We start from the raw sequence: 27,490 nt of genomic DNA, 5'->3' as shown, positions 1-27,490 counted from the left end.
CCATCTACCACACAGCTGTCAGAGGGAGAGGGGCATTGTGGGTAATGTAGGCGACAGGTTTATGTGGACTAAAGAAGAGGATGTTACAGGAGTCTGTTTATACAGGATGATGCTCTTTAATAGAACATTACAGTAGACTGTTCACAGTTATTAATATACAACCAATAACATTCATAATAACAGGAAGTGATGTAATACGTGTCCTTGGAGATGTTCTAGTCTGACGAGAAGACGACACTCTGTTATTTGGCATTAAAAGAATACAAAGATATATAATATACATATGTAATATAATAATATGTTACATTATAACATTTCATAATATAATATAACATAATATAATATAATATAATATAATATAATATAATATAATATAATATAATATATTTACTGTTCTAAATCACCAGCTGTCTCAGACCTCAGAGTACTCCTCCTCCTCCTCTTCCTTCTTCTCCTACTCCTCTTCCTCCTCCTCCTCCTCCTCCTGCTCCTGCTCCTCCTCCTCCTGAGTCCTCCTGGTCTTATAAAACCTGCAGAGTCAGGAGGAAAACTGCTCCTCACATCAATAAATCAGTTCCTCCTGACTCCACCAGACCTCCTGTTCTCTCAGACATCATACGGCCTCTCCTCCTGCTGCTTCTCCTCCTGCTGCTGCTCCTCCTGCTGCTCCTCCTGCTGCTGCTCCTCCTGCTGCTCCTCCTCCTCCTCAGTCTTCTTGGTGAAAGCAGAGGACAGCTCCTGCAGCAGCAGCTCCTGTGACGGCGTACAACCTCCCTGCTGCCTCCTCCTGCTCCTCCTGCTCCTCCTCCCTGCAGGCTGGTTCAGGTCCAGAGACTCTGCTCCTCCATCCTCTCCTCCACTGCTGCCTCCGCTCTGCTCTAGAGGCTCCGGAGGCTCCGGAGGCTCCACAGAGACGCCGACAGTCTGGACCGGGTCGGGGACGATCACGTGGTCCGTGTGTCCGGTTTCCAGGGGAACCAGTCTGAGCGGCGGGAGGTCCGGGACCTCCTGGGTCTCTGAGGCGCTGCTGGACAGGAAGCTGGTCTCCAGAGACTTCAGGACCTGCAGGCCGAAGTCCCCGACCTCCTCGTAGAGCGGCTCAGGGATGTCTGGAGACTCCGGACGCTCCTCCAACGAGTCCTTCTGCACCTTCATGGGCTGCACGTAAACACAGAGTACAAGTTAGACGTATATAATACTCACAAAGTACGAGTTAGAAGTATATAATACTCACAAAGTACAAGTAAGAAGTATAAAATACTCATAAAGTAGAAGTTAGAAGTATAAAATATTTCCAAATTACAAATTAAAAGTACTAAATACTCACAAATTACAAAATGAAAGTATTAAATACTCACAAAGTACAAAATGAAAGTACTAAATACTCACAAAGTACATGGAGAGAGTCCTTCGGTCGTGTAACTTTCTCTGCAGAGAAGAAAATATGAAAAGTCTGATGAATTATTTTATAATGAGCTGAATATATGTTAAATATATGAAGAACGTAGAAGTAGAAGTAGTAGAAGTAGTAGTAGTAGTAGTAGTAGTAGTAGTAGTAGTAGTAGTAGTAGTAGTAGTAGTAGTAGTATAGTATTAGTAGCAGTATCAGTAGTAGTAGTAGTAGTAGAAGTAGTAGTAGTAGTAGTAGTAGTAGTAGTAGTAGTACTAGTAGTAGTAGTAGTAGTAGTAGTATAGTATTAGTAGCAGTAGCAGTAGTAGTAGTAGTAGTAGAAGTAGAAGTAGAAGTAGTACTAGTAGAAGTAGTAGTAGTAGTAGAAGTAGAAGTAGTAGTAGTAGTAGTAGTAGTAGTAGAAGTAGTAGTAGTAGTAGAAGTAGAAGTAGAAGTAGTAGTAGTAGCAGTAGCAGTAGCAGTAGAAGTAGAAGTAGTAGTAGTAGTAGTAGAAGTAGTAGTAGTAGTAGTAGAAGTAGTAGTAGTAGAAGTAGTAGTAGTAGTAGTAGTAGTAGTAGTAGTAGTAGTAGAAGTAGTAGTAGTAGTAGTAGTAGTAGTAGTAGTAGTAGTAGTAGTAGTAGTAGTAGAAGTAGAAGTAGTAGTAGTAGTAGAAGTAGAAGTAGAAGTAGTAGTAGTAGTAGTAGAAGTAGTAGTAGTAGTAGAAGTAGAAGTAGAAGTAGTAGTAGTAGTAGAAGTAGAAGTAGTAGTAGTAGTAGAAGTAGAAGTAGAAGTAGTAGTAGTAGTAGTAGAAGTAGTAGTAGTAGTAGTAGAAGTAGTAGTAGTAGTAGTAGAAGTAGAAGTAGTAGTAGTAGTAGTAGTTTCACAGCTCAGATTAGTTGAGTGATTTAAATGAATGAGAAACATGAATTTATTATCAGAATAACAAACACTAACTCAGTTATTAACCCAGTCAGCCTCCTGACAGCAGACAGCAGATGATTCACAGTAGAAACAGTAAAACTATCACTAACTTCTACTTTATTACAACACGTTCAGGTTATAGGAAAGTATTTATTAAAACGTTCTGACTGATTAAGGTTAAAATGAGGAGGCGTTACCAGCGTCTGATTGGCCGACAGCATGCTGCTGTTGCTCTCGTCTCCTCTGATCGGGACCAGCGGCATCGTGCCGAACTTCTGCTTGGAGATATCTGAGGAGGAGTGACGTCTCAGAACCGGAGGACCCGGGTCGTCATTCTGTAACAGAACCACAGAGAAACAGTGAAGAGGCGTCCTGCTGAGACCAGAGGACCTGATTCAGGATCTGAGGTTTAGGATGAGAGGTGATCTGACCTGAGCCTTCAGGAAGCTGCTGATCCAGTCCCACAGCTCAGCCTCACAGCGACAGCACAGGAAGCTGCATACATCAGAGGGTTAATCAATAACTGATCGATACATCAGATGGTTAATCAATAACTGATCGATACATCAGCGGGTTAATCAATAACTCATCGATACATCAGAGGGTTAATCAATAACTCATCCATACATCATAGGTTTAATCAATAACTGATCCATACGTCAGAGGGTTAATCAATAACTGATCCATACATCAGAGGGTTAATCAATAACTGATCGATACATCAACGGATTAATCAATAACTGATCCATACATCAGAGGGTTAATTAATAACTCATCCATACATCAGAGGGTTAATCAATAACTCATCCATACATCAAAGGGTTAATCAATAACTCATCCATACATCAGAGGGTTAATCAATAACTCATCCATACATCAGAGGGTTAATCAATAACTCATCCATACATCAAAGGGTTAATCAATAACTGATCGATACATCAGCGGGTTAATCAATAATTGATCGATACATCAGAGGGTTAATCAATAATTGATCAATACTTACAGCTGGTGTTTGTCTGACATCACAGTGAATCCCCACCTGCAGGTTAAATCAATATTTACTTAATGATCCTGAGGATATTATTGATTGTTTTCATCAGCTGACTCTGAAGAAACACGTGTTGTCTGAACTCTAATGCTGGGTACACACTACATTAGTACACACTACACTAGTACACACTATACTAGTATATACTACACTAGTACACACTACACTAGTACACACTACACTAGTATACACTACACTAGTATACACTACACTAGTACACACTACACTAGTATACACTACACTAGTATACACTACACTAGTACACACTACACTAGTACACACTACACTAGTATACACTACACTAGTACACACTACACTATTACATACTACACTAGTATACACTATACTAGTATACACTACACTAGTACACATTACACTAGTATACACTACACTAGTATACACTACACTAGTACACACTACACTAGTATACACTACACTAGTACACACTACACTAGTATACACTACACTAGTACACACTACACTATTACATACTACACTAGTTCACACTACACTAGTATATGAGTGGTGTTCTTGTTACCTGCTTGGAGCTTTCAGTTTCCGGCGGATGCCGATGTAGATCTTCATGGACTTCAGAGACCACTCCTTCTCTGGTCTGATGCTCTGAACAACAACAACAACAACAACACAGACCAGTCAGGAGACTGGGATGTTTACTGGGATGTTTACTGGGATGTTTACTGGGATGTTTACCTTCTTGTCTTTGAGCAGCAGCAGTTTGTGGTTCCTGATCTGGAACGTTCTCTCCTGGAACTTGTTCCCCTGAAGGAGCTTCGGAGGTTCCTCACGACACCTCAACAGACCCACCTTCATCGTCTCACTCTTATAGGCTGGACACACAGACGGGGAGACAGACAGATGGATAGAGAGACAGACAGAGAGACAGATAGACAAATATATATTTATATTGTCTTCATCTCTAGACAACATGAAACATGACCGATACTAGCTGACTTGAAGAACTATTGAAACCAGTTCCTGAAGTTCTAATTATTTATTTAAATAAAGTGCTGCCACCTGGACCACCGGACCGGACCGGACCAGACCGGACCGGACCGGCCTACTTTCACCCCTGATCCTGACCAAACTACACTGTAGCAGAGTTTATTTGCTCCAAACCAGCTGATGGAAACGCCACTAATTCATATTTCCTTTTTTACGACATTTCAAATCTTTTTAAATTCACCTGATAATGAACACGGCTAGTGTGTGGTCACAGTTGTGTAGTTGTGTAGTTGTGTAGTTGTGTTGTGTGACCTACAGGTGAGGATGTTGATGTGTGTGTAGTTGTGTAGTTGTGTTGTGTGACCTACAGGTGAGGATGTTGATGTGTGTGTAGTTGTGTAGTTGTGTTGTGTGACCTACAGGTGAGGATGTTGATGCCGTCTCCTTTAGGAACTCTCTTCACCACCAGGTAGGCGGAGCTCGGGTCGGCCATCTTGCACCACTGCAGAGCCTGCTCCAGGACTTTCTCTTTGGGGTGCAGCGGACGCTCTGACATGACAACAACAACAACAACAACAACAACGATAACAACAACGATAAAACAACAACAAAGATAAAACAATGACAAATACTGTCCAGAAACGCAGAGAGAGAGAGAGAGAGAGAGAGAGAGAGAGAGACAGGTGTACAGGTGTCTGCTGTCTCACCCAGCTGTCCGTCCTCGATGGCTTCAAACGTCATCCAGACGTCTTTGTCTCCGGCCGGGACGTTCCTCATGAACAGAACCTGATTGGTTAGCTCCTCAGCACACATGGTGGGAGACACCTGGCGGGTCACATCATGTTAACAGCCTGAATTATGATGAGTCATGTATTAATAATCAATCATTTTAATAATCAATATTCAGACTGACCTTTAGAGTGATGCAGCAGTCTGGTATCTTCATCTCCAGATAGACCTCAATGATCAGATCACCGGCCTGAGACAGCTGCACACAGAGACACCTCATCAACCTCACTGTTTCTTACTAACTTCTTACCAACTTAATACCAATTTATTTATTTATTACACACTCATTACTGATGTTTTCTGACCAGAATATATCAAAGTTATTAACTGGAAGCAGTCAGTCTACAGAAACTGTCAACTGAAAAAAAAAGTCAAAAGAGAGTCAGAAAAAATGTTTGAAAAAAAGTTAAAAAAAGAAATTCGAAAAAAATTCTGGAAAAAAAAGTTTTAAAGAAAAGTCTGAAAAAAAGGCCCCAAATTGTCCGAAAAAAGTAAAAACTCTGAAAAATGCCTGAAAATAAGTTTTTTTTTAAAAGTCAGAAAATGTAAAAAAGAAAAAAAAAAAAAAAAAATATATATATATATATATATATGTGTGTGTGTGTCGTGAGTACCTGCGTGTCCGTCCAGGTGGTGATGAGGCTGATTTCCAGCTCGATCTGAGTCTGATGCTCCTCGTCGATCTGAAACAGGAAGTTGACAGAGTTTGTTCAGGTTTTAGGACACAGAAGAAGACGAGTGGACTCGGAGGAGTACTCACATCGAAGACGTACAGGTAGTTGTCTATCAGGTCCTCTACGATCTTCACCTCGTGCACTCCTTTCCCGTCAGTCTGGAAGAGGCTGGGAGCGAACAGCAGCGACAGGTTCTTAGTGCACATCTGGTTCAGATCGGCACACTTCTGGACTCTGGAAGAGGAAGGACATGAGATTGTTAACAACAGCTAACAGCTAACAGCTAACAGCAGCCTGCTGGGTCCAGAGTCAGAGCTCACCTGTACAGGTGACTGATGAGAGCAGCCAGAGTGGTCCTGTTGACTCGAGGAAGACTCCGGATGATCTCTTTGTAGCGGTCCAGCCTCAGACTCCTCTGAGGGATTTCTGTAATTTTACAGTTATGATTATTATTATTGTTGGTTATTCAGCGGTCAGGTGTTTAAACAATGAGGAAGTGAACAATGTTAAGGTAAAAGTTAAGGTACTTATAGATGAGTCTATCTTTATGGAGTCAATCACTGATCTCACTGATCAATAACACCTGATAACATCGGTTCTGGTCTGGACCAGCCCTCAGACTGGACTCTGGACTAAAGTGAAGTGGACTCACTGGCGGCGCCCTGCCACAGCGGGTGGAGGTCAGCCATGAAGATGGGATCGTCGACCTCTCTGAAGAACCTCTTGAGGACGTCCGTCACGTCCTCGATGAAGTGGTCTCCGATCCGCAGTTTGACGATCCGGGCGTCTTTACGGAACTCCTCCATCAGGAGCTTGATCCTGGATTTGGCCCCGTTCTTCCTGTAGATCCCCTCGTGGACCAGACCTGCAGAGCATGCTCACAACGTCACTCAGGACTCAGTATTTAAAATATGAAATATAAATATTTAATCAGCTCTAAATGAACCTTAAAGGGAGATTAGTCAAGTATTTAATCCTCTTATCAACATGGGAGTGGACAAATAGGCTGCTTCATGCAAATGTATGTATATATTTATTATTGTAAATCAATTAACACAAATCAATGTCAGATATTGATCCAGAAACCCTCACAGGTACTGCATTTAGCATAAAACATATGCTCAGATCATAACATGTCAAACTGCAGCCCAACAGGCAACAACAGCTGTCAGTGTGTCAGTGTGCTGACTTGACTATGACTTGCCCCAAACTGCATGTGACTTTTTTTGTACATTATTCTGACATTTTTTTCAAACAATTTTCAGACATTATTTGGACTTTTTTTTCTAACTTTTTTCCAAACTATTTTTTTCGGATATTTTTCTGATTTTTCTCCTGACATTTTTCTGACTTTTTTTTAAAAAAAAAATTTCAAACTTTTTTTAGATATTTTTCAGACTTTATTTCTGACATTTAAAAAAAAAAAATTTCAAACTTTTTTCCGGATATTTTTTGGATAAATTTCAGACTTATTTTCATCCTTTTTTCTGACTCTTTTCCGACATTTTTTTCGGACATTTTTTGGACTTTTTTTTGAACATTTTTCTAACGTTTTTTTCAGGTTTTTTCAGACATTTTTGGGGATTTTTTTCTGACTTCTATCTTTTATTATCGCGTTACCTTTGACAGCCCTACTTTTATTACATGTTTAATGTAAACATGTATTCCACGTGATTAACAACGTGATGAGCAGTTTAACGTCAGTCAGTTTGGGGTTGTGACACGTTTCCTGTCCTCAGGTCGTTATAACAACACAATCTCATAAACTGTTTAAATCAGTGTAATAAGAGTGCTGCTGTGTGAACATCTGGACTCAGAGTCTTCCTCACCGTACTGAGTGATGAAGGCGAGGCAGCTATCCACGATGATGGGGATGTCGTTCCTGCTCAGCTGCTGCTCCCTCAGAGTGTTTCCTTTACCGCCGGCCGCTCGCTGGATGTCCGAGTACCACAGAGAGAAGTCGGTCCGGCCGACGCCCTGCAGGTGGAGAGTCCTGATGGAGACAGGAAACCATGAGGGGACATTAGATCCAGACCACATAGATCCAGACCACAAAATCTGGATGGTCTTCTTCTCACCTTCCTTTCTCCACCAACACCAGGATGTCCTTCTTGTCGTGGTTGTCGGTCTCGGAGGTGATACCTTCAGAACAAACAGAGACAGGTTTATTTAAATCCATCAGACAAACCAGGACCAGGACCAGGACCGGGACCAGGACCGGGACCAGGACCGGGACCAGGACCGGGACCAGGACTCACTGAGCTCCTGCAGGCGGTTCAGGTTGATGATGTCTTCCGCTGCTCCGTCGTTTCCGGGACAGATGAAGAGGTTGGACTTCTGCAGGACGAAGTAAGCCTCCTTCCACTGCTGAGGGTCCAGCATGGCTCGGTACCGCAGCAGGCCCACCCGTTCAAACGCCCGGGTCAGCAGGCAGTGACAGCTGAGGGGGGTCGTCGCCTGGTGGGGACGGACAGGACAGTTAGTGGAGACGGTCAAATGAAACAGGACACAAAGGGGGACAAGAAGTGCGTGTCAGACCTTCCCGATGGATCTGGTCCAGCTGTGCAGAGCGTCGGCCGTCTCCAAACCAAACTGATAAAGTTTCTCTGAAGTCAAATACAACTCGAAGGTGTAACGAAACCTGAGAGGAGGACAGACCCACAGACAGCGTCTCCATGTGGACATCAAGTTCAACATGTCATGAGTGAATAGAGGGGTGAAGCCCCGCCCCTTCCTGTGGACCACCATGGGACCTTAGAAAATCCCCGTCACCAACACTAGCTAGCTAACTTTCTAACTTTCTATCTTCTAAATGTTCAAACATCATCTGAGTGATTCATGGATCAATTCAAACACCATCAATAAATATTTGTCTCTCTCCGTTGACTACCGTTCATAATTTTTCTGAAACAGGTCCCATGGTGGTCACAGGAAGGGGCGGGGCTTCACCTGTCTATAAACTGGAGTGCGTACCTGTCGATGAAGCCGTTGTTGTTGTTGGAGGCGTCGGGTCGAGTGACGCCCAGACACACGATGTCTTTAACGCTGATCTGCATGCAGGGATCAGCCGAGCGGTCCGACTCGTAGAGGAGCAGAGACTGATCCACCGAACACCAGAACTTCTGGAAGTCTGACCACGAGACAAAGACACATTTGGTCATGAATTACCTTTAGTTAAGAATCACCTGGACCTGTTCCTGATAATCTGCTGCGTTCATTAATCTGGTTCTGTTTCAGTGAAACGGGTCCATTAGATTAGAACTCCTCCTCCTCCTCCTACCTTCTCTGGTCTTCCTGGACAGCGTCCCCCTGTGGACAGAGCTGGACTTGTAGAGGTAACCAGACTGAAGGACGGGCTGCATGATCTCATCGTAAACACCGGGGTCTGATGGGAGAACATGAAACAGGAAAAGAAAGACAAGTAAATAAAATCAAAGAAACATCAGATTGATGTTAGACTGAGTCTCCTGACTGTGGTCCTGGTCCTGGTCCTGGTCCTGGTCCTGGTCCTGGTTCTGGTTCTGGTTCTGACTCTGCACTCCTGTGCTGACTTCCTCAGTCAGTAGAATAAAAGTCAGTGAGTTTCTCTGCTAACTGAAGCAGCTGTAACACGATAAAAGCCTCCCTGCAGGAACACAGCTGACATCACCTCAGCTGACCTGGAGTCTCCCTCCTTGGTTTTTGTCCGTCTCCATCTTGTTTTTTTTGCAGCCAGAAGTGACATGAGAGGTTGGAGCTAAATTCAACTGAACACTGATTAAGACCTTTTTAGGCGACCAAAATGTTTGATTGATTGGTGTTTTGGAGCCTAAAGTACAGAGACCAGTAGAGACCAGTAGAGACCAGACCTGATGTAGAGACCAGTAGAGACCAGTAGAGACCAGACCTGATGTAGAGTACAGTAAAGACCAGTAGAGACCAGACCTGATGTAGAGACCAGTAGAGACCAGACCTGATGTAGAGTACAGTAAAGACCAGTAGAGACCAGTAGAGACCAGTAGAGCCCAGACCTGATGTAGAGTACAGTAAAGACCAGTAGAGACCACACCTGACGGCGTGCAGTGATCCAGCAGCTGATGATGTCGTTGGCAGCTGTTGGCGTCGTCGGCGAGGCGAGCTGACTCCGCCTCCGAGAAAATGTGAGTGACAGTTTTCAGAAGAGTCTGTTCAGAGACCGCCGAGCACAAGACCTGGTGATGAGACAGAGACATGGACTGAGAGACAGACAGAGAGACCAGATAAAGTCCTCTATCATGCTTTAAACATCTGACAGACTCCAGCTCAGTGTTAGAAACTGGTACTGGTCTGGAGACTATCTGGTCTGGGGTAGTGAGGGGGTAGAAAGCTCAGTGTTAGAACCTGGTACTGGTCTGGAGGCAGACTATCTGGTCTGGGGTAGTGATTGGGGGTAGAAAGCTCAGTGTCAGAGCCTGGTAGTGGTCTGGAGACTATCTGGTCTGGGGTAGTGATGGGGGGTAGAAAGCTCCGGTCTGACCTTGAGTAGCTCCTCCTGGGTGCTGAATGCCGGGTGGGGGACGCGGTATCGTCCCTCTCTGTACTTCTGGGAGATGAAGTCCCTCCTCTGGTTTGGGGGGGCGTCACAGTCCAGCTCCTCCGACACCGACAGACGAGCCCCCCAGAACTCGTTGGCCCGGTCGTTCCCCAACATGATGAACAGCTGGAAGAGACACAGCTGCTGAGAGACACTGAGGGGACACTGAGGACACTAAGGAGACACTGAAGAGACACTGAGGAGACACTGAGGACACTAAGGAGACACTGAAGAGACACTGAGGAGACACTGAGGACACTAAGGAGACATTAAAGAGACACCGAAGACATTGAGGAGACACTGGAGAGACACTGAGGAGACACTAAAGAGACACTGAAGACACTGATGGGAGACTGAGGAGACACTAACAACACTGAAGACACTGATGGGAGACTGAGGAGACACTAACAACACTGAAGACACTGAGGAGACAGTGAAGACACTGAGGAGACACTGAAGAGACACTGAAGACACTGAGGAGACACTCAGGGGACACTGAAGACACTGAGGAGACACTGAGGAGACACTGAAGAGACACTGAAGACACTGAGGAGACACTGAGGGGACACTGAAGACACTGAGGAGACACTGAAGACATTGAGGAGACACTGAAGACACTGAGGAGACACTGAAGACACTGAGGAGACATTGAAGACATTGACAAGACAATGAAGACACTGAGGGGACACTGAAGACACTGAGGAGACACTGAAGACATTGAGGAGACACTGAAGACACTGAGGAGACACTGAAGACACACTGAGGAGACATTGAAGACATTGACAAGACAATGAAGACACTGAGGAGACACTGAGGAGACACAGAGGAGACACAGAGGACACACTGAGGAGACACTGAGGAGACACCGAGGAGACACCGAGGAGACACTGAGGAGACACCGAGTAGACACAGAGGAGACAGCTGCTGAAGCCACTGGAATAATTAACTAAATGTAACTAGAGTTCTATGAGCTCCGGCTGGTTCTGGTTCTGGTTCTGGTTCTGGTCTCACCTGGACGATCTCGTTGCTCCAGACGCTGGTGTCCAGTTTCAGACTCTGGACCTTGGAGACCATCGTCCCCAGACCTCTATGCTGGCCTAGACACACACACACACACACACACAGTGAGGACAGGCTGGAGGACGCTGTCTTTATCTATCGTATGTTTGGACATTCATGTCCCTCACATATATATTATATTACAAGAAGAGCTGCTGAACCGTCCAATCAATGAGCTGCATGTCAGAACACGTCCTCTCTCTCCTCACAATGCAGCGTAACCAGCCCAGTGACACCAGTCACACCTGCAGGGGTTCATGTCTCCACAGGTAGACAGAAGAGTGAACCGCATGAACACACTGTGGGTTCATGTTCTGAACTCAGGTCCTGGTCTGCTGTTAAGTCCAGAACCTTTTACTGGACCAGAGTGTTTCTACAATTCTTCCTGTTTAACAAACACTTGTTTGTCTCCCAACTGGACCTGATCTCCATCCAGCCCCTCTGTGATGACCTGGACCACCGACTGATCCAGACCAGACCACCGACTGATCCAGACCAGACCACCGACTGATCCGGACCAGACCAACGACTGATCCAGACCAGATCACCGACTGATCCAGACCAGACCACCGACTGATCCAGACCAGATCACCGACTGATCCGGACCAGACCAATGACTGATCCTGACCAGATCACCGACTGATCCTGACCAGATCACCAGATAAATACAGGTTACATCCACACGAATAGGTTTTAATATTTGGGCCGTTAACGTGATAATTACACGTACAACGCAAATTCATTTTAACGCCACTAATTTCTTTAACGCGTTAACATAACTTGTGATTTTTAGGTTGTAGCGACTCAGTTTTAAAGTTAGAGTGATAAATTGAAAAATGTCCGAAAAATGTAAAAAAAAATCTGAAAAAAGTCTAAAAAAAGTCTGAAAACAGTCTGAAAGATTATGAAAAAGTCTTAACAATTTTACGAAATATGTCCGAAAAATGTCTGATAAGAGTGTTAAATACTTGACAAATCTCCCTTTAAGGTACATTTTGAACAGATTAAAAATGTGAGATTAATTTGTGAGTGATTGTGATTAAATATTTGAATGGATTGACAGCTCTAGTATAATCTAATCTAGTCTAACCCTGGAACCTGGATCCAGGTCTCAGGTTCGGGTCCAGGTACCTGCACAGTTCTTGCAGATGACCACACACAGGTTGATGGAGGCCCAGTCCGGGTTCAGGGCCTTGCAGTCGGCACACATCCTGTTGGACCGGTTGGACCAGATCTTCTCGGCCACCTCGTAGTCCGACAGCGTCTCGGCGATGGCCTCCTGCAGCGCCTCCATCCAGTCCCGTTTCTCCCGGTCCGACTCCGCCGTGAAGCTGAGGAGGAAAGGTCACCGCGGCAACGGCGTTTTAAAGACACAACGTTTTCAATGTTGACGTTAAAACAGACTGAAGGGACGTCCTGCAGGGAGTCAGCTGTTAGTCTGGCTTCATCTACACAGCTCTGAACTCTGCTACAGGACTCACATCCTTCAGATCCTATTGTTAAACGGAGACTTTGAACACACCACCAGCAGGTTAATGATGGCTCATGGTCCTGGTGACGGTGTTAGTACGAGGAGAGCAGTGATACCTGAAGGTTTTGTACGGTGTGATGAGTTCGAAGCTCTTGTGTTTTCCGTCTCTGATCGTCGCTCCTCGAGCTTCGATCACCGTGATGCCGATTCCATTATGAAAACACTGCAGACACAAAGTTCACTCGTTCATCCAGCTGGTCGAACTCTAAAACTGTTACAAAGAGTCTGAGCTGACAGACGTAGACGTCATATATCATAGATCATCTCCCTAGTTCCCCCCACCAACAGGAAGTGATCATCTCCCTGGTTCCCTCCACCAACAGGAAGTGATCATCTCCCTGGTTCCCTCCACTAACAGGAAGTGATAAAAAAATTCGGGAAAACGTGCAAAAAAAAAGTTTGAAAATGTCCGAAAAAAAGGATGAAAAATATATTTTTTTAAAAGTCTGAAAAATGTCATAGAAAATCGTAAAATCACCGAAAAAAAGTCTGAAAAACGTCCGAAAAATGTACAAAAAAGGTCTTGAAAATGTCCGAAATTTTTTGAAAAAAGTCAAAAAAATGTAAAAAAAAAAAATGTAAAAAAAAAATTCGTAAAATCACTGAAAAAAAGTCTGAAAAACGTCAGAAAAAATTCACTAAAGCTTGTATTAACCACAGACCTTATTTTTGACATCTAATTAAAACCACATTGAATTCCAGATAAGTAAAACAGGAAGGGACATCATACTGACTCATTCCTGCAGCTCTCTATTAGAGTCGGCATCTTGACAGAAGCAGAGAACAGCTCATGATCGTAGGAAACTACTGAAACTACTGAAACTACTGGAACTACTGGAACTACTGGAACTACTGGAACTACTGACTTCTCAAGAGAAACAGATTGAACTATTTTGAATGATTTTTTTGTTGTCAACGTTGTTGTGATAATGACACATTAACGCAAATTCATTTTAACGCAACTAATTTCTTTAAGACATTAACACAACTTGTGATTTTTAGGTTGTAGCAGCTCAGTTTTACAGCTGGAGGAAAAACGTGAAAAAAAGAGGCCGAAAAATGTCAGAAAAAAAATCAAAAAAGCTTGTGTTAACCACAGACCTTATTTCAGACATCTAACTAAAACCACATTGATTTCCAGACGAGGAAACAGGAAGTGACATCATACTGACTCATTCCTGCAGCTCTCTATTAGTGTCGGCATCTTGACAGAAGCAGAAAACAGCTCATGATTGTAGAAAACTACTGAAAGAACTCTTTTGAATGATTTTCTTGATAAGATGGACGTGTTATCGGTGTCACCTGTTCTCACCTGTTCACTCTTGTAGATCCAGATCTGCTCCGTGTTGATGGCGGCGTACACTTTGGACTTGGTCCCCTTCAGCTCCAGGGCGCCGTGTCTCTGACAGTGAGACCCGGGACCGAAGTGGCGCCGACCGAACACCAGCTGATCTCTGACGTGTTCCTGCAGCGTGGCGACCCAGCGCCGCCTCAGCACTGACGGACAGACAGGCATCAGCATTCAGTCAAATCAACTATCATCAAACCTTCTGCTTTATTATTATTATCTATTATTAATACAGAAAAACATGTTGATCTGACGTCAGATCAGATTACTCAGTACCGGATCAGAACCCCTGCTGCTGTAGATGATACCTATGATCAGCTCCAGTTCTGTCTCTGAAACACACCTGAATACCTTCTGTTACTTCCTGTCTCACCCCGCAGAAATAAAACCCTCCTCTGTTGTCTGCAGAGAGCTGGTTCTGAATGCAGCAGGTTAGTTAGTGGGTCAGTCTTTGTCTGTCCTGTCACATGACCTGCTGAGACTACACTCTGTTTGTGTCCTCTTGTCTCTGAGACAACGCTGGACGACAAAGGAAGTCAAGTTTCACTCTCAGCGTTATAATAAAATAACAATATCTGAGGATCAGAGGTGAGAAGCTGTCCCCACATTGAACTATAATAAATATAAATATGTGTGTTTTCTTGATCTACCTTCACTATCCGTCCTGAAGACAAAGATCCGGTGACTCGTCACCACTTCAAACTTGTTGTCTTTGGCTGGGCGGGACATCTGGATGGCAGCTATTGGGACGACTCCTTTAGGGTAAACGTCCTGAAACACACAGCAGGTGAGACGATGTGATCCAGACTAGAGAGTTGGTTCACTGAAACTGAGGAGGACTTCAGAGACCACTATGTAGACTCGTCGTTTCATCTAAACGTTCAGCAGCATCGTCAGACGGTGAAGGCGTTTATCAACGTTAGTTAAAGGGACGGCTGAGTTCCTGGTTAGTTCAGGTCCTCTCTCGTTAACATATTTCATATTTTGTTCCTCCTTCCTACCTTCTCACTGCCGAAGTACATCAGGTTTTTGCCGTCAAACTTCACGTAGCGCTTCTGGAAAACATAGTTCCTGAAAAATATAAAAACACGTCACGTCCAGACACAGTCACACGATCACTTCTATAACAAAAACACAAAGATACAAAGATACAAATGCATGAAGACACAAATATACTAAAAGGTACAAAGATGCAAAGCCACAGAGACACAAAGATACAATGATACAAAGACACAAAAACAAAGAGACACAAAGATACAAAGACACAACGATACAAAGACACAAAGATACAAGCACACTAAAATATACAAAGACAGATACACAAAGATACAATGATACAAAGACACAAGAACAAAGAGATACAAAGACACAAATACACAGAGACAAAAAGATACAAATACACAGAGACACAAAAAATATACAAAGACAGAGACGCAAAGATATAAAGACACAAACACAGATACAAGGGTACACAAAGACACAGAGACAAAGAGACAAAGATAGAAAGATACAGAGACACAAACAATATACAAAGACAGAGACACAAAGATACAACGATACCAAGAAGAACTTTGTTGGTTTAAAGAGAAATAGGAGGAAAAGACAAACACACACCGAGTGGAGGATGAAGAAGAAGAAGAGGAGGAAGAGGAGGAGGAGGAGGAGGAGAGGAAGGTGACGAGGCAGAGGCAGCTCCTCAGGAGGGAGGAGACACAAGGAGGAGCAGTGAGGAGGAGACGCAGCACAGCAGCCAGCGCTGACCTCTGACCCCTGACAAACACACACAGGACAGAACAGGAAGGAAGGAGTGTGTGATTCGGCTGCTGTGATTGGTCAGGTGAGAACATGGGAGGAGCTCCAACATCTTTCATCCTCGTCTGTGGACTAGTGATGTCACGGCGAGGACATTTTCTCCCACCGGTCCATAAACTCATCACAACACCGGTGTTACCGATCACACCGGACATTTTATAAGAAGAGATGATACTGAATATCTGTCGGGTGGCCTCTCCGGTCGTGGTTCCACTTATGTCGCTGCGCCGTGCACACCGGCTGTGACGGGTCCGTCCACGAGGCGATTGCCTCATTAACATTATGGCGTTGGGTTTAAATCTGAAATTTTGCCAAATAGGCGCTTTTTCTTTTGACGCGCCGCCACGCTACCAGAATGCATTGCACGGCTGCTTACAGAGACAATTACATGAACAACAGACGTTAACAGTGACCCTCCCGCACCGCCATACAACCTCGCCGCAGCGCCTGAATCAAACGCACCCCTGTGGAGACAGCTTGTCCAGCCAGCCGCTGATGATGGGCGGGGCTCTCTCGGTCAGGGAGGTGTAGCTGGCGTAGGGGGAGATGGTCAGGTCCTCGTCGGCCTCGGAGGGGAAGGTGTGGGTGGGCAGCGAGAGGTAGCGGACGGGCGGGGGAGGCTCTCCGACGGTGCTGTAACCCTGAGAGTCTCCGGAGTGAAGAGCCTGAGACAAACGCCTCGTCCACGACAACTTCTGAAACCTGAAGTACAATACGACATTATTTAACTGCTTCCTGTAAACTCTTTTATTTTGAAATCTGTGGACAGATCATTTACTTTTGTAATCAGCAGATAAAAAATAACTGCTCATCATTTTGTCCCTAAAATGTGGTCTAACCATTTTAACCATGACGACGTCATACTAGCTGGTCATGAATAAGGTTAAATAACGCTCCAAACGAAATTTTGTCGAGGGAAAAACTGTCATGTCCATTTTCAAAGGGGTCCCTTGACCTCTGACCTCCAGATATGTGGGTTGTTGTCCAAAACAATGTCCAAAAAATGTCCGACAAAGAAGTCAGAAAAATGTCCCTAAGAAATTCTGAAAATGTCCAAAAAAAGTCAGAAAATTAAAAAATAAATAAATAAATAAATCAGAAAAAAATCAGAAAAATTTCCCCAAATAATTCTGAATGTACAAAAAAAAAATCAGAAAATTTTCTGAAAAAAAGTCTGCAAAAAAGTCAGAAAATTAAAAAATAAATAAATAAATAAATCAGAAAAAATTCAGAAAAATTTCCCCAAATAATTCTGAAAAATGTAAAAAAAAAAAAAAAATCAGAAAAAATCAGAAATGTCAGATCCTGGTATCATATGAAACTATAAATCCTGATGAATCCATCAGTACCAACCATGTCATACTAGCTAGTCATGAATGAGGTTAAATAACGCTCCAATCTAAATTTTGTCGAGGAAAAACGGTCAAGTCAGCACACTGACACACTGACAGCTGTTGTTGCCTGTTGGGCTGCAGTTTGCCATGTAATGATTGGAGCATATTGTTTTATGCTAAATGCAGTACCTGTGAAGGTTTCTGGATCAATATCTGTCATTGTTTTGTGTTGTTAATTGATTTATAATTATGAATATAAACATACATTTACATAAAGCAGCATATTTGTCCACTCCCATGTTGATAAGAGGATTAAATACTTGACTAATCTCCCTTTAAGGTTCATTTAGAACAGATAAAAAAGGTGTGATTCATTTGTGATTAATCAGGATTAACTACTTTAATCGATTGACAGCCCTATTAAAAACTAAACTTACCCATGATCCTCTGCATGTTTGTCCTCCCACCTCCTCGTCTCTCTTTCCTGCAGGATTAAATATTAAATGAGCACATTTCTATCATCACAGACTGGAGATATTACTTGATTATTATTATTATTATTATAAATTGAATCCCAACATGCATTCAGGAGCTGATCTTTCTCGACCTAACAACGTCTTAGTGAGGAGGAAAAAGGAGGAGAGTTGAGTATCTTTCTGTCTCACCTCACTGATGTGAGGATTTCTTCTGGTTTGGAAAACAGTCTCACAGTACGGGCTGATCTCCTCCTCGGGGTCGTCTGTTGAAGCTGTGGAACACAAAGAGTTAACTGTAGCATGGATGGTACATCAGGTTCTATAAGACCAGGATCCAGATTTAACTGGTTTTACTGTGAACATGCATCGTGTTTCCATCAGTAGTCAGTCTGTTCTCACCTCTGGCTGATCCTGAAGAGTTGTTACTTAAAGTGCTGCCACTGAAAACACACACAGACAAATAAACGTTCAATAATCGACTTAAAGACTCACTAAAGTAGTTTGTATCTGTGCAGGTGGAGGTATCCTGACTTCTAGTCCTCAGTGTGGGCTAACTATGAAATAAATATAGAGGACAGAACCTGTCAATATAAATGAATAGATAAATAATTAAATGTCATTAAATGCAGCAAAAATAATATTAAAAATAAATGTAGCCATTAATTAATTAAATAAAATGTGACATAAATTGATATTTCTGTTTTATTTATATTTTTATTAATATTTATTTATTTACTCAACTGTTTATATATTTATTTATTTTTTAAAGTATTTATTTATTTTTGCATTTATTTTTCTATTTATTTAAGATCACACAGGTTGAGTGACAGCCCCCTCATTTGCATAATGAGGCAGAAAGGTATAAAGAAATGAATACAGAAATAAATAAGTTTGGGGAAATAAATAAGAGGTGAAATGCAAAGGGAAAATCAGGCAAAAATAAATACATAAATACATAAATAAATAAATACACACATTTAAAAATAAATATAAAATATATATATGTATATTTTAAATGCATAAATAAATAAATAATATATTTTAAAATAAATAACTAAAAAATAAGTGCAAAAATGAATAAATATATTTTAAAAATAGTAAAAATTAATACATAAACAAATAAAAGGGAAAATTACACAGAAAACTAAATAAATAAGGGAATTAATACAAAGAGAAATAAATAAAGAAACAAATAAAAAAAAAAAAATCAATTTATGTCACATTTTATCAATTAATTAATTAAAGGCTACATTTATTTTTTTATAATATTTTTGCTGCATTTAATGACATATTTATTTAATTACTGAGTTATTCATTTATTTTTGGTCAAACCTGGGAACATCTTAGGATCCTGATGAACGCCACAGACATGACAATAAAGTTCTTCTTAATACTTCAACAGAACCAGAACCAGAACCAGAACCAGAAGGTTGGTCCATCATAAGGTGGGTACGGTGATAACATGGATGTATTCTGAGCTCAGCACATGTAAAGAAGCGGTCTAGAAACGCGTCTGGATGGCGACCCACCTGTTCCTCTCGGGCTTCCTGTCAGGTGTTAGTCTGGGCGGCGTCGGAGGAGCTGACGGCTGGCTGCAGTGACTCCTCCCTCCACCGGGGGCAGTAGAACCAGATAGAGTCCCCCAGTAGATCTCATTAGAGACCATCTCCATCCCAGCGGACCCAGAGAGCCTGCTGTGGTCAAGACCACCCGGACAGGAAGTCACAGGAAGTGTCTGGTCCTGCTCTGTCCGTACAGGTGAAGAAGAAGAGGAAGAGGGCGGGGACCCCTGGAACGTGGCAGGGGGGACCCCACGGTTCAGCCTCGGAGGAACGGGAGGTAACCCTGGTGACCCTCCGGTGTCGGACAGAGACGAGCTACGACTGGCCCTCCTCCTCTCCGTCTGGTTCGCTCTGCGGCCGGGCGCGGTCGACCTGTCGGCGAGGTCAGAGGTCAACCTGTCTTCAGGTGTCAGACCCTCTAACACGGTGAAACAGATGGACTCCTGGGAGAGCCTCCTGGGCGGGGGCGGAGCAGGCTCTGGCGTTGGACAGAAGTGGACGGGCGCTGTCCTGCGGCGGTTGAAGACGGTTCTGGGTTTGGGGACTGGCTTCACCACGGGTCTGCTGCTGTCAGAGCCGGTCAGCATGGCGGCGAGGTTCGGAGCCGAGCTGTTCCTGAACGCCTCGAAGTTAACGGGTCCCGATGACTGGCGGGGCGATGCGACGCTGTGACCTCGCTCTGACGAGGGGATGTCCGTCACAGAATGACAGCGGTCACGCGGGAGATCGGTTCTCTGATTGGCTCTCTGACTCTCCGTCCTCTGAATGTAACCGACCAATCGTAGGATCCTCTTCCTGTGTCCCGTGGCGGCGATACCCAGGCTCACCAAAGCGTCGTTGTCCAGGTGTGTGAAGTCTCCAGCCAGTAGGAGGCCGGCTCGACGGAAGGTGTCCAGGTACCTGCAGGGAAGAAACATCATTACACTTACAGTAGCAGCAGACCAGAGATCAGCCTTAACTTCTCAACATGAAGTCAGTGTTGATGCACGTTGTCATGGCGATAGAATAACGACATCATCAGCGTTTAGATTGGCTGTTCTGTCTGTCACCTCGATAAACAGCCTTTAGTTAATATGTATTTAATATTAAATCATCAACCTCTGACCTCTCCAGATGGATCGCTGACAGAAGCGTCTCAACCGGAGTGTTTCCATCCGGCGACGCCATGACGACCAACATGGGGTCTGGATGTTACTCGGTCTCCTCCGCGTTCAGGAAACACCGCGGCCATCGCTGACCTACAGCAGGGACAGACAGCAGCTGTCCATCTGGAGACAAGAGGACAAGAAGACAACAGTTAAACCACCAACAGCTTCACTATCTGACTGTGTAAACTCCAGGTTGATCTGCAGCAGAGGAGCTGCTGTTTTTATTGCTCTGAGATCTGAGATGGCATCACTGTGACCTTTGACCCCCACAGGTCACGACCGCCCCACAGCTCAAACCACAGAGACAGAACAAAACATGATGTCAGCGGGCGCACACAGCCGCAGGATTGTTCCTCAGCGTCTGCAGCAGGATGACCTTTGACCTCTGGACAGACAGCCTGGAGGTTACAGAGAATCAGACAGAGAGGCACACACACACATACACACACACACACACACACACACACACACACACACACACACACACTGTCACGTGTCATGTGACCGCGTCGAGTGGAGAGTTTCTAGTGAGGATTATTTATAGAAATGTTGAACAATGAGAGAATCATCAGGAAAATATCAACATGTTATAATGATGATCTGAAGCTGAGAGTCAGAGAGATGACCTTCTTCTTCTTTAATAAAATAATCAGGACAGGAAGTGACACGCCTTCTTCCTCTCACTGCCTCAGGGCTGCATCTCCTGCTTTAATAATAATAACAATAATAGATCAGGTTTATACAGCGCTATTCAGAGTCCTCAGAGATGCTTTAACATCCTGTAGAATAAAATAAAAAACAACTAAATTTAATCAACATTTATAAATATTTTTTCTTTATCTCGTGTATTTTAACACACAGAGAGACGGACAGGAAACAGGGAGTTCCTGAGGGTGTGTGTGTGTGTGTGACCTTGTGTATTTCCTGTAAATGTTGGAATGTGTTACGTTCTTCCTCCTCTGGTTGTTCAGTGGAGCCTCACTTTATATTAAACGTTCAAACTGCTGTTTGTTGGAGAGAATTTAATATTAATGAAAAATAAGTGAGTGATTGGCGTCGGGGTCTCTCGTCGCCCTGAAGGGGATTCTTTCACTACAATTACCCGCTATCTGCACATTATCCCGCTGATTACACGGCTACTTACTAGGGATGCACCGATACCGATACCAGTATCGGGTATCGGGTCCGATACTGTGCTAACGTACTCGTACTCGCAAAACGGCTCCGATACCACTTTGCGGCAGCGTGACGTTAACCACTCGTCAGCATCTTTCGGGTCCTATCGCACGTGCTTACGCTTCACCTCCCCGACGGTGTGGGCGAGACGGGCTGGTGGTGCGCCTGACCCCGCGGGGCCTGGATCCCACCTCAGCCGGCACGCGCCGGCCCTCACTTTCATTGAGCCACAGGGTTTTGCCTGCATCCTCCGCCTCGTATGCGGGACTCCCCAGCCTGCCGTGTGTCGCTCACACCCTCCAGCTGGCTGTTAACGAGGGTCTTTTGGCACAGAGAAGTACTTGTATCGGTACTCGGTATCGGAGAGTACCCAAATGTAAGTACTTGTACTCGCTCTGAAAAAAAATGGTATCGCTGCATCCCTACTACTTACTGAAGAAATCAATAATTTGACACAGAAACGGTCCGGCATCAGAGCTGCGCCCATAGCTACGGTCTGTTATAGAGAAAGTACAGACCGCAGAACGCCGTGATTGACCAATCAGAATCGAGTATTCAACACAGCCATGAAATAAATAATGAATATACATGTATAATTAATATCATTATATTAAAGGTCCCATATCGTGCTCGTTTTCAGGTTCATACTTGTAATTTGTGCTTCTGCTAGAACATGTTTACATGCTGTAATGTTACATACTGAATGAAATGAATACACCTGTATTTACCCTCTCGCTCCGTTTTAGTGCATTTCAAGGGAATTGCAACGGAATTGTGTTGCTAGGCAACAGTTTGGGTCCATGTTTACTTCCTGTTAGCTGATGTTATTTCCTGTTTGTGCCTTCACAATAAGAGCACTGCTATGATTGCTGGTGACAGGTTGACGGTGGTCTGAGAGAGAAGACGAGATTGAAAACTGTCTCAACTATTAAAACACAAACAAAGAGACGAGTCAGAACGAAACTAGAAGAGTAAAAATAACCTCTGGACACACGCACTCTGACGAAGGAGGAACAGGAAGTGAGTCACAGCAGCTTCCTCCTGTCGACCTGTTTCCTCCTCCAGGAGGACCAGCCACCCAGACCCCTTCCAGGAGGACCCTCCACCACCCAGACCCCCTCCAGGAGGACCCTCCACCACCCAGACCTCCTCCAGGAGGACCAGCCACCCAGACCCCCTCCAGGAGGACCCTCCACCACCCAGACCTCCTCCAGGAGGACCCTCCACCACCCAGACCCCCTCCAGGAGGACCCTCCACCACCCAGACCTCCTCCAGGAGGACCCACCACCCAGACCTCCTCCAAGAGGACCAGCCACCCAGACCCCCTCCAGGAGGACCCTCCACCACCCAGACCTCCTCCAGGAGGACCCTCCACCACCCAAACCTCCTCCAGGAGGACCCTCCACCACCCAGACCTCCTCAAAGAGGACCCTCCACCACCCAGACCTCCTCCAGGAGGACCCTCCACCACCTAAACCTCCTCCAAGAGGACCCTCCACCACCCAAACCTCCTCCAGGAGGACCCACCACCCAGACCTCCTCTAAGAGGACCCTCCACCACCCAGACCTCCTCCAGGAGGACCCTCCACCACCCAGGCCTCCTCTGTGAATGATTATGTATTGATGAAAACAGAATAAATGATTTTATTATAGAAGATGTATTTAACATGAAACAGATGTCATGACGCTGAACACTCCCTGTTTCCTCTGGTCCACTTCTCCCCAAACACCAACACACCCTTTCCTCTCCTCCTCCATCCCTCCATCTGTCCTTCCTTCCTCCCTCCACTCCCTCATCATCATCATTAAAAACAGGTATCTGAACAGTCGTAGTGATCGTCTCGTTGTTGCTCCACAAATGATCATTTTCCTTCAGAGTGACTTCACTCCGTCAACGACCAGCAGCTCATTCTGGAGCTTTCTGCTGCTGCAGGTGGACTGACTGAGTTCACTAAAGGCCTGCAGACCTCCAGAGCTGCAAACCTGCAGACCTGCAGACCTGCAGACCTCCAGACCTCCAGACCTGCAGACCTGCAGACCTCCAGACCTGCAGACCTGCAGACCTCCAGACCTCCAGACCTGCAGACCTCCAGACCTCCAGACCTGCAGACCTGCAGACCTCCAGACCTCCAGACCTGCAGACCTGCAGACCTCCAGACCTGCAGACCTGCAGAGCTGACAATCAAAGTGAACGTGCCTCCCAAACAAAGATGTCTGTGACTCAACAACCAGAGGGAGGAAGACGGAGGAAGAGAGGAAGAGAGTGACCTTCAGTCTTCACCTCCACCGAGGAGGGAGGGATGACAACCAGGAAGTGAGAGAGGAATAAAAGAGAGAGAGCAGCAGCACCAGAAGGAAAGAACAGAGAGAGAGAGAGTAAAGGAGAGGGTGGGCGAGAGAGGCAGTATAATAACAGAGAGTCTCTATTGTGACCAACAGAAGGCTGATTGTTCCAGAGCTGTGACTGGAGCCACAAACTGGGAACTCTGGGTAACACCGAGAACACACCGAGAACTCTGGGTTGCACTGAGCGCTAACGCTCTACGTTAGCCGCCTGTGTGTTCACTGGGACGCTAACCGGGGCCGGACGCTCTACGTTACGCTCTCACAGGTTGTTTATTGATACGATACGATACAACTTTATCGTCAGTTTGCACTGAAATTCATTTTGCATCCATAGGCAGCTCAGTTTGGGTTGGTTTTGGGTCCGGGCCGGCAGAGACGAGGGACTCGTGTTTTCGTTTCGTCCTCCCCGGCGACGGGGCAAAGCTTCGCCAGGAGAGCGTGTGGCAGCTCCAGGAGACAAAGCTTCACTTAGCAGTTAGCTCAAATTCAGCCAGGAGCCCATCTCCCAGAGCTGCTCATGGCGGCGGGGAGGACGGCGAGGGCGAGAGTCGTTTTCTAGTGGAGCTGAGCTGCTGATGACATCATAGCTCTTTGTTTCTGGGAGTTTGTGAAGAGGAAGAAGAGATGTTGGTCTGACTTCCTGTTTCTGTTCTAGGAAAACACACACACACACCCTCTCCATCCTGTGTGTGTGTATGAGTGTGTGTGTGTATGAGTGTGTGTGTGTGTGTGTGTGTGTGGTGTAGCTGCTGTTGTAATCAGCTGATGTTGTTAAACTGTAAATGATGTAAACACGTTTCTGTTTGACAGTAAAACAGCATCATGAACACATGAACACAACAATCCATCAATCAATCAATTAACCACTACATAATAGTGAAACAGGTTCTTCTTCTGTGCTCAGTTCACACAAAGGAAGCAGACGAACAGAGAGCTGATAGTTCTGGTCTGGAACAGCCGGTGTGGTGATAGTTAATGTGACCCAGCAGGATGATGTCAGTGTCCTAAACGGCTAAATGATGCTGATGACAGCGACTAACATGGCTAGCTAACGTTAGCTCGAGTGGGAGGCTGCTGCAGTAATTCAGTCATACATTAATGTCGTAAATATTGGAAGTATATATTGGACAAATATATTGTGACAAAGATATTATTAAAAGATTATAGATTAGATATTAGTATAAATAAATCATTTAAATAAATTATTATATATATCATCACAAAGATATCATCCTAAATATATTATCCTTAAAATATGATTAAAAATAAATCATTATGGATATTATTATGAAGGTATTTTTAAAATAAATTATTATTATTATTATTATATTATGGAGAAATTATTATATAAATAAGAATAAAAAATATGATTATAAAGAAATTATTAAAATAAACTATATATATCATCACAGAGATATCATCCTAAATACATTATCATAAAAATATAATTAAAAATAAATTACTATAGATATTAATATAAATGTATTAATAAAATAAATTATTACAGATATTATAAATACATTATTGTAGATATTATTATAGATATAAATTATTATAAATATTATAAAGACAGTATAAAGGTATTATTAAAATAAATTATTATAGATATTATAAATTAATTATTGTATATATTAATTATTAAAGATATTATAGAGACAGTATAAATGTATTATAGATATAAATTATTTTAGATATTATAAAGACAGTATAGAGGTATTATTAAAATACATTATTATAATATTATAAATTAATGATTGTGTATATTATTATAGATATAAATTAATATAGATATTATAAATTAATTATTGTAGATATTTTTATAGATATTAATTATTATAAATATTATAAAGACAGTATAAAGTTATTATAGATATAAATTATTATATATATTATAAAGACAGTATAAAGTTATTATAGATATAAATTATTATATATATTATAAAGACAGTATAAAGGTATTATAGATATTCATTAATATAAATATTATAGAGACAGTATAAAGGTATTATAGATATTAATTATTATAAATATTATAGAGACAGAATAAAGGTATTATTAAAATAAATTATTATAAATATTATAAATTAATTATTATAGATATTAATTAATATAAATATTATTGAGACAGTATAAAGGTATTATAGATATTAATCAATATAAATATTGAGGAGACAGTATAAAGGTGTTATAGATATTAATCAATATAAATATTGAGGAGACAGCATAAAGGTATTATAGATATTAATCAATATAAATATTGGGGAGACAGTATAAAGATATTATAGATATTAATCAATATAAATATTGAGGAGACAGTATAAAGGTGTTATAGATATTAATCAATATAAATATTGGGGAGACAGTATAAAGGTGTTATAGATATTAATCAATATAAATATTGAGGAGACAGTATAAAGGTGTTATAGATATTAATCAATATAAATATTGGGGAGACAGTATAAAGGTGTTATAGATATTAATCAATATAGATATTGAGGAGACAGTATAAAGGTATTATAGATATTAATCAATATAGATATTGGGGAGACAGTATAAAGGTATTATAGATATTAATCAATATAGATATTGAGGAGACAGTATAAAGGTATTATAGATATTAATCAATATAGATATTGGGGAGACAGTATAAAGGTGTTATAGATATTAATCAATATAGATATTGAGGAGACAGTATAAAGGTATTATAGATATTAATCAATATAGATATTGGGGAGACAGTATAAAGGTATTATAGATATTAATCAATATAGATATTGAGGAGACAGCATAAAGGTATTATAGATATTAATCAATATAGATATTGGGGAGACAGTATAAAGGTGTTATAGATATTAATCAATATAGATATTGGGGAGACAGTATAAAGGTGTTAAACTGGAGTTGTTCTCTGTTTCTGAATAATTCATGTTTTACATCAAAGACTCTTCTGTCTCCAGTTTGCGCCTAAAACTTCCTCTCTGCGTCACAAAAACCCAAAACCAGAGACCCAGAGAACCAGAACCAGGACTCTGCTGGGACCAGAACCAGGACTCTGCTGGAGGACAGACAGCAGGAAGACCTGTTTCCTGCAGGACTCTGACTGACCATCAACTCTGAGACCAAAACACTTGAAGAGACTCACCTCTGATCCGCTCCGGGTTCTGGTTCTGGTTCTGGTCTCTGTCCTGGTCTCTGTCCTGGTCCAGGTCCTAGTCTCTGTGCTGGTCCAGGTCCTGGTCTCTGGTCTGGTCCGGGTGCTGGTCTGTGCTGGTTCTGTCCCGGTATCAGACCCAGTAGAGTCTCAGTCAGAGAGGAGTGATCTGAACTCTGAGAGGAGACGCTCCGTTCTGCTCTGAGTGA

At 43.1% G+C, this 27,490-nt stretch overlaps 1 protein-coding gene across 4 annotated transcripts; it reads right to left on the bottom strand.

The window, feature by feature from the left end:
* Window positions 1-91: 91 nt before the first annotated feature.
* On the bottom strand, window positions 92-27,490 carry arap3 (ArfGAP with RhoGAP domain, ankyrin repeat and PH domain 3). 4 transcript variants are annotated; one of them, XM_037779533.1, is made up of 35 exons: window positions 27,273-27,490; window positions 20,558-21,005; window positions 19,427-20,359; window positions 18,297-18,337; window positions 18,087-18,169; window positions 17,859-17,905; window positions 16,550-16,789; window positions 15,277-15,346; window positions 14,926-15,046; window positions 14,240-14,424; window positions 12,984-13,090; window positions 12,528-12,727; window positions 11,349-11,434; window positions 10,281-10,463; window positions 9,834-9,975; window positions 9,066-9,170; window positions 8,759-8,915; window positions 8,324-8,426; window positions 8,044-8,242; window positions 7,864-7,927; window positions 7,615-7,778; window positions 6,438-6,650; window positions 6,106-6,211; window positions 5,872-6,019; window positions 5,726-5,794; window positions 5,236-5,310; window positions 5,030-5,147; window positions 4,743-4,871; window positions 4,071-4,207; window positions 3,898-3,980; window positions 3,315-3,350; window positions 2,743-2,806; window positions 2,509-2,646; window positions 1,390-1,428; window positions 92-1,158 (listed from the first exon to the last, which is right to left on the bottom strand). In XM_037779533.1, the coding sequence occupies exons 2-35, from the start codon at window positions 20,611-20,613 to the stop codon at window positions 607-609; spliced, it is 5,193 nt and encodes a 1,730-aa protein (XP_037635461.1). In that variant the 5' UTR covers window positions 20,614-21,005; window positions 27,273-27,490; the 3' UTR covers window positions 92-606. The 4 variants fall into 4 exon arrangements, with proteins under 4 accessions (XP_037635461.1, XP_037635459.1, XP_037635460.1 ...); XM_037779531.1 differs by having other exon boundaries at window positions 20,565-21,005; XM_037779532.1 differs by having other exon boundaries at window positions 20,558-20,727.

This window comes from Sebastes umbrosus, chromosome 9 (genome assembly GCF_015220745.1).
Source record: "Sebastes umbrosus isolate fSebUmb1 chromosome 9, fSebUmb1.pri, whole genome shotgun sequence".
In the NCBI taxonomy this organism is placed as follows: Eukaryota; Metazoa; Chordata; class Actinopteri; order Perciformes; family Sebastidae; genus Sebastes; species Sebastes umbrosus.
This window is presented reverse-complemented; position numbering and strand designations above follow the sequence as displayed.